Raw genomic sequence first — 11,308 nt, 5'->3', positions numbered from 1 at the left:
TAGATGAACATGGAGAGGACTGAGAATTGTGCTACCTGGGCGGCATTGGAAATACTGTATGATGCTGATGTCTTATGTGGATAATAATGGATAGTGTGATGGAATGTAACAAAGAGCAGGCGATTCAGGGAAATCATTTGGTCTGTGTACTTTCAATTATTATTTAATTCCTTTTAAGGATGTGTTTGAGAAGTTGACAGATTAGAAATATTACAGTAGATGAGGCAAGGGATGAAGTACGTAAGTTTTTCCAAACAGTGTTCACTCTGCAGCTTAATATGGGTAGTATTCTTTGCCAGGAGCTTCAAAACTGGATAGTTAAATGTATTCATAGCATATTGCATTCAGTTGCAATCTAAAGATGTATACAAGAGATATGACCAGGAGTCTCTAATTGTGTTAGGTTCTGGTTTCATATATTTGAACTATGAAGATAATTGATTTACGTTATTACGTTTTTGCCTTTGATTCAGAAAAAGACATTCTGTGATTAAGGAAATCGAACAGAAGTATGTTATGAAATATCTAATGCTGATTTCTCATCTCAATATGCATACCTGTATATCAACATATAAAAGCAAGTTGATTTCATGTTTACTAAATGGCCAGTTACCCTGATGAATGACTAGCCTAAACACTAGTTGACTTGTCTCTTTTTGTTGATATCAATAAGTGTTTGTCTAAAAGCTAAAAACCAAACAAAAAAAATGTTTGTGTGTGTCTGTCTTCCCCTGTTGAAGTATTGTTAGACTTGCTTTCCAGTTTGAATTTTATTTGTCTCAAATTGGTGTGGACACTGAGTGTTTTTCCATAATGAATTTAATAATGAACTAGCATAATGCGATTTATTCACGTTGCTTAAGAAACAACAAAAAAGTTAATTTAACAGTATCTAAATGTAAGAGGATTGTTTCTTGATTTGGTCTGATGAAACATTTAAGCACAGTAGTTAAAGAATTTGATGAAGATGATGAAGGTGATAACAGCGAGATTTTCAGTGCCATACTCTTACCTCCTTTCAGACTTTCAGCCTTTTCCACTACTTGATAACCATTATAGAAGATAACATGATCACATATTTCAGTTTTGCTCACACACATACTGTATTTGAATAGAAATATTATTTGCATTCATTCATATGTAACATTTGTTAATATTTTATGCAAAAAAAGCATCAAAGCGTTAAAAAATCCCATTAGGTTTTAACTATAAAATGGTATTATACTCATTTGAAGAAGTCTTCCAATTAAATGTCGACATGCCAATTTGTGTGACCTGCCACTTAATTATTTACAATATTTATATATACTTTGGTTCTGTCCTTTATCATGTTCACAATAGTCCTTTATCTTAAATATTTAATGAAACAATATCTCTTTCAACCACCCAATTGACATTTATATTTGTGATGTCAGAGTGAATTTATACTTGTCACACTTCACAAATAATATTATATTCAAAAATAATATTTACGTTTTTCATTTTTAACTGTGAACAGATGGTAAGCAAACAGTAAACAGGTTGTCGGAGGTAAGCAGAAAAATGTTATTATAACATACATATATAAACTGTTCTTAGAATAGCAATTTCTACACAATTTCAAACCATCAGACAGTTTATTTCCTGTTTACTAGCTAGAAAAGGTTTTGCCAAAGACCACCTAATGAATGAAGATGTTTGCTGTATGGCTGACAACAGTTAATAGACGGAGCTTAAAATAAGTGTGACCGAATTGCGTAAAGTATCTGTACTACTGTTCCGAAGCACTGGAAAAGCCACGACTATGTCCTTAATTCACCACAAGGTTGCAGGCGATCCTGCAACATCAGTCCACTCGTCTGTCTTCCTCTTTGCATTTCATGGGAATGAAGTGAGATGAGATATTCTCCTTCCTGGTCTTCCTTCCCCTCAGCGGTCGGCCCTTCTGAGACAGAGCGATGAACATTTCCTTACCATTTTGCTTAGTCCACTTTGCAGATGAGTAAGCGTTGAAGTAGTTTTCCAAGAATACCTCTTTAAAGTTGCAGTTTTCATTGTAGGTCTTCTGTAATGGAATACATTGGCAGAGATTTACATGGTGTTTGAAGATGATATTTCACAGAAATGGGCCATAGTTATCCTTTATTTTCAGCTATTATCTCATTTTCAGCTTATGCCCAGGATATTAACCCTCAACAAAACCTAGCTGTCTAGTACATCCTGAGTGGTCTTTACCTTGCCTTGCAGAACCCCTGTCCTGTTCATTGATATGTAATATTGGCTTTTCACCCCCTTAATGGCCAGGACACCTCCCTCTGAGACTGTCCGGATTTCAAGAATACCTGCAACAAATCACAAGACAGGTCCTGCTTAGCAAACTAACTTCATTAGGAGAACAGGATGAGGTTGTTGCTGTGAATGCATTTAGTGGTGAATCTGGTTTTATTTTAAAGCTGTTAAATGGTTTGGGTGGCCACTGGAGAAACCACAGCGCATGCGATTGCACATATGGGTAGCAGATTAAACATTTCTCCCCGAGGGTAAAAAAAATGAAAGGCTGCTCCCATTTGCTTTGCACGCTACGTTTCAGATCTGAACCCCGCGTGTGTACAAAACAAAACAGTATTTTTCACTGATACTGGTACTGGTCATGCCCTGCGATAAATTGGCGGCCTGTCCAGGGTGTATCCCTGCCTTTCACCCAATGCATGCTGGGATAGACTCCAGCACCGGGCATAAGCAGGCATAAATAATTGATGGATGGATGGATGATACCGGTCAGTTTGATATTTTTTATACCTCATACTGCATATTGACCATTTAAATACATTTTTCCAAACTTCTAACATATTATAAATATGATAGAAGTTTGGAAAACACCCAACATAAGAAAATCCTGTATCACTATCTCCACCATTCTATTTGGTGAAATAATTTGAGAAATCCTCCTGTTGAGTTGTGCTATTGTCAGATTCACCAGCCTTCCCGTAAATGGTCGTAGTCTTATCCAGTGACTGCGAGCTGTCCTTTTTTGACCTTTTAAAAGGTTGTGTAGCTATGGCAGTCAGACAAGGCATCAATTGATCAGCAAATGTTCTTTATTGTCTTCTTGTCTTTTGGATCCATTTCAATTTCTAGCATTTTTTTGTGGTGTGTCCAAAGTCAGTCACTCAGTGATGTTTTGACTTGTGGTACAGATGGAATTTCAAACTGGAGGTTAAAAAATGATTTTCTTCAATCCCACTGCTTTATTTTCTTTTGGGCTCTTTAAAGATCCCCTTAGAGAAGATGCTTATGTATGCAGTTTCACAAGAATGGCTGAATATTATAGATCTTTATCTACCTTAATTTTATCAACCCATCACCTTGACTGTTTTCATTGCCCAATTTAATATTGTATGCAATAATATATAATGCTATTTTATTAACTCTTTCTGAAGTGTCCTATATGAGGATTACACATTGCCACTGCCAAAATATTCACAAAAAATTCAGAAACAGACAACATAGAACAGATGGATGAATGGCAATATACCATACACAAATACAAGCAAAATATATTAACTGCATTCAGGAAATAAAAATGATTATTTCACCATATCCCTGCTTAAATCAAAATCAGGATGAATTTAGAATTCATCGATTTGTGTATTAGGCCTTCAAATAACTAAATGAGAAATATTTGTGAAAACAATTTTTTTCAGTCTTGCAAATCAAGAGAAATGATAACATTTGTTTAACGAGAAATGGTACATAACATACAGGACACATACTGAAGGTCTGTACTAATGACTCAAAACAGATTTCTTTTAATCTTTTCACAGGCATGCAAGGAAATACGTAACCCTTACATCAGTTCAGATAAAACCCACAAACTATCTGAATTAAATTACTTGCATATGCTCTGTTTGTGTCTCAAACTTGGACTAAAAGCATACATTTCTTCATTTTATGCTATAATGTTAAGAAGTGGCTTGAAACATGGTGATCTCACTTGTTAATTTCTGATTTACATTTTAGCATGGATGACATCTTTGTAGTCATTTGCATACAATAGACCAATAATTTAGTTTCAGTCCTGTACTTCTGAGAAATCATCATCCATGCTGCCATAATAAGCTAAAGTTAATACAATGATGCAGAAAAGTATACTTTTTAAAATCTACTGCATGTGTTTAAGCATATCACTTATCACAGAGCAGGGAAATGCTTGCCACCAACAGTGTAAACATCACTGATGTCACCGTTGTGGTGACCCTGATTTGGAATATCAAAATAAATACTGTAAAGTTTTAAAAGGAAATTATGCTAACAGTTCAACAGTTTCTCTTTGTAATTCCAGAATGCAATGCTATAGTCAGTTTAACCTGTTTAAATTGGTACTCTGCAATATGTCTTCTGCATTCCAACAAGTGATATCCCTTTGGAAGCATCAAAGCAAGCAGTAATGTCATAATCAGAATTATTGTCAGTACTGTCTCCTTAAATCTGTAGTGTGTTCTTTGATATTTTAGTGCTACATGCTAAAATTTAGTGTGCATCACTAAATTGTAGAGTTATGAAGCTAAAGGGCACTCAGGGTCATTGTCTGAAAAGAGAAGAAAAAAATGAAAAAATAAAAGGCACATAGATATTCAATGTTTTTTTGTGTCTGAGAAGAAGAACACACATAATCCTTGGCCATTTTGTTTCAGGCTCCAGAAGGATAGGTTATCCCACAGTACAGGCAATTCTGGAAATAGCAAATGGCATGTATGGGCAGAAGAGGACCCCTGGATCAGAGCTGGCCCTTACTGCGCTGTCCCCTGTCTGCAGGGCTTGTACATGTGCCTACAGAGTATTGGGGCTTAAATTGATTTAGCGTGCTGGAGGTCTGTGAGCACTCTGGGAATGACCTCTCTGGATGACTAATGTCTGACATTTTGCTAGTCCAATTCCGTTCAGTCCTTTTTTCTGTTCCACTGAAGTTGTTGGATCCCACTCTGTTTTGTGGCGGGCCTTTCTCTTTAAATAGCGTTATGCTGATAGATGCACTTAAACAGGCGGTCAAGGAAGCCGCTTTTGATGTTGGCACTTCAACATGGTGGATATTGATGCAACCATGTTGTTAAATGGTCTCTTTAGGGCCTGGGTCAGCAGTGTTCAGTATCCTCACATCTAAGGATGTTCAGGACCATTACTATGGTCACATGCCTTTGGCTGGTATCCAGGTCACGTTTCATTCAGATTGAATTGTTTTTATAAATAATGAAATGAAAGTTATGAACAACGTGATATGACATCATGCATTAAATTGATCAAGTACATGCCCATAAAGAATGCACAAACTAGTGTAGAATGAGGTATGACTTCTTTCAGTGTTTTTGGGTGTAACTGTTCAAGGACTGCTTTGTATTTAAAATATTATTATTTTTCATAAGGTTGCGTGCTGCTGAGGCACGTCAGCATAGTGGCAGCAGTGATGAACGTCTGTGAGGTGAAACCGTTATCTCACCAGCATTATGAAATGCCTACTTTATTACTGTTTCGTGTTACAGCAACTGTAACTGTTTAACAGATACAGGGAGCCACTAGTGTGCACATGTGGGTTGCAAATGTTAACTCCGCTGTTTGAGGGCAGCTCCGTATGGCTTTCCCCAGACTGAACAAATTTACCCCTCCATTTCGGCCCAGCCTCTGGCTAAGTAAACTCATTTGTGGGTGATCCTTGATTCTGCCTTCCGTGGATAGTCAAAAATCCACCTTGTTTTGATTTGTATCTCGTAAGGGATGTACATAAGACCTCTGTAGGACAGTTGATGCCTGCCAACCTGGAAGACCAGTGTAACACCTACACCAGTCTAATCCACATTTCATGTACTGGGTAATATCTTTAGTCTATGTGACTGTGTGTGGGGGAAAAAATAATAACCGTTTGGTTGTTTGTTTAATTTACAGAATACTGTCTTGCATTGTACTCAGCATTGGGGCAGCAGTGTAGCACATTGGGTAAAAGACTGGGCTCATAACCAAAAAATCATAAGTTCAATTCCTGGGTAGGACACTGCTGTTGTACCATTGAGCAAGGTACTTAACCTGCATTGCTTCAGTATATATCCAGCTGTATAAATGGATACAATGTAAAATGCTATGTAAAAGTTGTGTAAGTCGCTCTGGATAAGAGCGTCTGCTAAATGCCTGTAATGTAATGTCTAGCATAGCACGTTGCCTCGCAATAGTTCATCACAAGTACTATATTTCCTGTTAGAGAAGGTGTACTTTACACTATTATTTAAAGAGAATGTTAGCAAGGACATGACATATGGGTTTGACTCCTATGCACTCAAAAAATGAGTACTTGTATGTCGTGGCATTTGGCCAGTTATTTTAGGAAACAGATATGGGAAGGAAGCATAAAGATGAGTTATGTAACAACCTGATAAGAATCAAAATGAAGGTACTCCCAGACATTGTATACAGAACACTGGTAAGAGTCAAATAGTATTCATGACTGCAGAACATGGGTTTGCATGCAAAGCACAGTTTAAGCTTATGCGCTGAAGTGTACACAGACTGTAATCAGATCAAACCAGATCCATGGCATCTGTGAATATTGTTCAGATAATACATCACATTTGACAGAAAACTTACTGTTCGTGCAAATACTGTAAAGATGTGATTTTTCCAGAGGCAACGACAGAATGAGTCCATATTTTGAATTCCTTTCTCAAATTTGACCTTTTCTTTGGTTAGTGTTTGCTTTAAATTGTGCTGTGTTTGTGGAAGATGTCCCTTTTGTGTTAGTTATTTATTGTGCAGTGTCTGCAGCTGTACTGCTTATGATGGTTCATGTGCTTCTCATTTGAAATGTTTATTAAATCTGACTTTTTAAATGGGATTACAATACAACCCATTTGCTAAAACATTACTTGGCTAAATTTGTCAAATTGCTTTAACATTGTAATTTGGACAGTTTTCCAACCAGTGCAGCTGAACTTACCAAATATGTTCAGCTGCTAGCCCTTCTTGACTCTACTCCAGTTCTTACAAAGCATGGGAAAAGTTTCTATGTCTGTCTGTTTAACATGGCATGACCCGTTGTACACACAGGCCTGTATGTAGTCGCACATGCACTAGCACACAGACCTAGCTTTATTTGACTCTAAATTGCAATAATCAGTTTACATGCCCACTGTCTCAAACTATGTTTAATAATGGGCATTTCTGAAAATATAGCCTATATCAAAAGACAGGGTGTAGTGTAAAAATGTGCAGATAAGGTGGAAGATGTATGTGTGAAAATATATCTTGATATCTTTTTGTCTCCCAGGTTGAGGCACCCCAGTATGAAGCACTGTTGTGCCAACACGTGAAACACAACCCATATACAATGTATATACACTGTATCTACCAATACCCAGTAAAAGGAATTAAGTATATAAGTATGAAAAACAAATGATCTGTACTGAATACTTATTTTCATAAATATTCACAGGTTTCTCAATATTGTACTTACGTCTTAACATTAATTTCTGCTGAAAGTATATTATATTTCATACTAGTTTAGCCATACTGTTATAAAATTTTTTGCCACTCATTTATATTCAAGGAATTTCTATTTATTTGATAACAGGAATCCATGATGACATAATAGCAACCAAGTAAGGCCTGAGTATTTGTCTGATTCATTTCTTTTCTGTTTTCAAGTGATTATACTGCAGTTGGCTACATGAGGCTTGTGTGCACAGTCAGAGAAGCATGGATCAAAGATTTATTGGATATATTCGCACTCCATGCTGGTTTTCTTCAAAGGGCTCTCTCTCTGTATTTCCGCATGTGTTGTGCGTGCAATTGTCAGCCGCGCTTGGGTGTATCGGTTGCGCCGTTTTTTCAACGCCAATTGTTACGCAAGGGCCTTTTCCAGCTGCATCAGAGACGTTCCCTGTCACGCGAACATTCTGAGCAGGCTCGGCAGACGCTCTGTGAGATTGCGAGAGGATGATGGCTGTATTTAAGCGCTTTGTGCGGTTTGTCTGTCTTTGCCTTTGCTGTTTAATTGCAGCGCTGTTTCTGCTTAGCATAAAGCTGAATTGTGTAATACCATTTACAAAACATTGTATGGTCCATCCCAAGGATATGTAGTGAGGCCAGTACAAATGTGTACAATTTGTGTAATTTATGGGGAAGATTTGGGCTGTGGAATGTAGAGCAATCGCAAACTTGGTATGGCTTTACTACTGGAGTTGAAAAGTTAATGTTGGGTGCTATTTAGTTATCTTGCTTGGTGGTTGTCCCAAACAAATGTGTCTGGTGGCTCATTTTTTTTTTTTCAATAATTTTTAGATAGTACTTTTAATCTTAGCAACTACTGCCATTTTGTGTAGTAATTAATGACTGTGAAACACTTGAATATATATCTCAAGGTCAACTACAGGTTGACGAATGTAAGGTCTGATCAATACCACACATAATTACTGCTACAAGAGATTTTGTCCATGACTTGATTATACCTTTCATACTGTGCATTCATTCCCATTGCCAAAACTGCTCATTTTCATTTACAGCGTAATATCAGAGAAGCCTTGGGCCCGAAAAACTGAAACATTGCATTGATTCTTTTCACCTGCTTTAATACCATTCATGGCTGCAATACAAAGATAAACATGTTCCAATGTTCAACATCTTGACATGGTTATGAGGTTCAGACTCAGGATTGCCTTTCCCAGAGCCAAGACAAATCCAGCTCTTTAAATAGCAGGTGCTCTGCTTGCTATGTGTTAAAGACAGGATCCAGATAACCACTACATTGATCTAAATCACAGAGTATAAGCTGGTGACTTATGGGACAGACTACTGTACTATAGCTTTGAATGTGGTTCCCATCTTCAAAGTGGAGCTATTAATCCTTACATTTCATGCATTCTGATTCTGTGACCAAAGCTTTCACGAAAAGTGTTTGCGTAAACACTTGAAAATATATTTAACAGATCTAACAGAAAACAACATGAGAAAAAATTGGTTTACTCTTATTAGGATCTCTGTTTAGAATGTGAAGATTTGCTTTGCCAAGTCAGACACCTGTTTTCTTTTATTGCTGTCATTTAGCACGTCTGCGCTGTTTTAACTGAAATGCGTGACCCATTTATTAACTGTATGATTATATTGTCGGGAACATTGTGCACTGTCAGCATGCTGGACGGAAACCCCACATGTTACATTTCTGGCTAGAATCCAGAAAGCCTTCAAATGCCAATAATACAACAAATGAAGCCAGAGGGCATGTACTTTTCAATACAAATACAACAGCAACAAACAATGCAACTTCTCAAGTAACAGAGACAGAATGCCTAGTTCAATAAAATAACCAGTTTTATATTCAGTTTCAGAAAGAATATATGGTATTTGTACACCATATACAATTGTATGTTATAACCTTGGGTTTATTCATTTACATGCAGATGAGCTTTTTCTCATTTGATAACAGTTTTTATTTTTAAAATGTGTTTTGGACTTGGTCAAAGTAACAGAAATTGTGAACAAAAACGAATAATAATAACAATAACAATAACAATAATAATAACAATAATAATAATAATAATACTAATAAAGAGGAAACTTACTGTAGCAATTTGTGGGATCTTGTGTTCCGTTGATATTGCCGTATTCGTCGATTGTGAGAAACCACTGCGTCCGGCTGAAAAGCTGTCTGATTCTTACATCCCCTCCCTCCATATAGTCGTAATTTCTGGTGTGCCGTTCATGTTTGGAACAGTTCATAATTGCAGCCATTTGCTCTGGAGTCCTATCACTGCAGGCTAAACACACACTGCCCACTAGAAAGAAAATGTGCAAGTACAGTCCGGAGAGCAGATTTGGCAGGTTCCACCTCAGCATCCATTTGCGCATTATAATGCAAAGCAATGGGTGTTCACGGGCAACATGCTGAAAAGTAAACTCAAAAAAAGAGCAGTCTTTTTTGGCTGTTAGGTCTGTGACCTGGCCTCTTCCTTTGCCTGAGGAGGTCTCCGGTGGATTAAATGGGAAAAACGTGTTGTTGCGCTGTCGCTGCCTCAACCAACCTTAACTGGGCTTTGAGGGAGCAGTCTGCTTTTAATCCTCACTTGTCATCTACTCTATCTGGGGAAAGTGAAGTAGACCGATGTCCACTGTTGGACTCATCCTCGCTGTATGAGACTGTGGTCCGGTGACTGGCAGAACTGTAAGAGACAGAGAAAGATCCTAGTGCTTTTATCAGTCCATGTCTGGAATTATACTTCTGTCACCCCTGCAACCACTGTTTTTTATAGACATACAAAACAATCAAAGGCTGCAAATCCCTTTTCCACTGTGAGAACTGCTGCATATTAAGATAAATAGCTAATTTTGGTGTCCAGACCTGACCTGAATAAGGAAACACTGGAGTAAGCTGCAGTGGTAAAGTACTGTTCATACAGCTTAGAAAGGCTGGACACCTAGTAGCTTCACTTTATCAGTATAAAACATGCAGACCTCATTAGGTCTCACTGTCAGCTTCATTCCCTCCTTTTCTGGTGGTGAATTTCAAATAAGCAAAGCAAACTTATAACTTTCTGTTGTGCAATACAACTGAACAGACTACCTTTTTGAATAAAGCTGAAATAACTTACAATGAAGGCATAGAAGGACAGCTGTAAACAGCAAAGTTGTTTTCTTCCAAAAAAATAGCCTGAGCACAAGTCTCCTCAATAGCTGATGTCTGGCTCCCCCAGTCCTGCAATTGTTCCCACGGATCAAGTGCTATCCCAGGCAAGATTTTACTGTGCATCTTCACTCTGTTGTTATTCGGTGTGCTTAGATAAATGCCTCTCGCTGACCTCACCAGAGAGCAATTAGGTCTTAGCCAGTCAGCTGTCACTTGGATGCTGGGTGGAAAAAAAAACGTCTTTTTCCTTTTGTCAGGCTTCCAGTGGTCATCAGAGGGAGCTATAAACTTGAGAAATTGTTGATATTCCTGTGGTATGCACAAAGTATGCAATTCACAGGCTTGTGCCAGTCTTAAATAATGAACGTTCCTCTCCATCACACTGAATTGCAATAATATCCACATTACTTTCTCTCTTTGAAAAGTCTGAGTCTGAAGAAAATATATCTGTGAAATCTTTGGGATAATAAAAAGAGGAATAGACACACGGAGACTTATACTTTAAAAGTACCAGGGTATCAATCTTTCAGAGACAGATACTGCAACTGTAGTGTTTCCATAGAATTATCTGTGCATGTTTTATGGAAGTAACCTGTCACTATTTATCATTCAGACAAAAGATCAAAGAATATCCTCAATGAAAGTCTGAATGAAATTGTCGTGAACAGT

The 11,308-nt window shown here is 37.5% G+C and overlaps 1 protein-coding gene across 1 annotated transcript; it reads right to left on the bottom strand.

The window, feature by feature from the left end:
* Positions 1 to 1,011: 1,011 nt before the first annotated feature.
* fgf7 (fibroblast growth factor 7) lies at positions 1,012 to 10,766 on the bottom strand. The gene is made up of 4 exons (XM_035417443.1): positions 10,605 to 10,766; positions 9,579 to 10,175; positions 2,215 to 2,321; positions 1,012 to 2,044 (listed from the first exon to the last, which is right to left on the bottom strand). Exons 2-4 carry the CDS (start codon positions 9,862 to 9,864, stop codon positions 1,826 to 1,828), a joined length of 612 nt encoding a protein of 203 aa, XP_035273334.1. The 5' UTR covers positions 9,865 to 10,175; positions 10,605 to 10,766; the 3' UTR covers positions 1,012 to 1,825.
* Positions 10,767 to 11,308: the final 542 nt, after the last annotated feature.

This window comes from Anguilla anguilla, chromosome 5, assembly GCF_013347855.1.
Source record: "Anguilla anguilla isolate fAngAng1 chromosome 5, fAngAng1.pri, whole genome shotgun sequence".
Taxonomy (NCBI): domain Eukaryota; kingdom Metazoa; phylum Chordata; class Actinopteri; order Anguilliformes; family Anguillidae; genus Anguilla; species Anguilla anguilla.
This window is presented reverse-complemented; position numbering and strand designations above follow the sequence as displayed.

Excerpts from the sequence above, each read along its gene's own strand:
- fgf7 (XM_035417443.1), bottom strand. The coding sequence starts at position 9,864 with ATGCGCAAATGGATGCTGAGGTGGAACCTGCCAAATCTGCTCTCCGGA. Across the intron at positions 2,322-9,578 it reads AGATCCCACAAATTGCTACA|GTATTCTTGAAATCCGGACA; the intron begins GTAAGTTTCCTC and ends GATTTGTTGCAG. Across the intron at positions 2,045-2,214 it reads CAGGGGTTCTGCAAGGCAAG|AAGACCTACAATGAAAACTG; the intron begins GTAAAGACCACT and ends ATTCCATTACAG.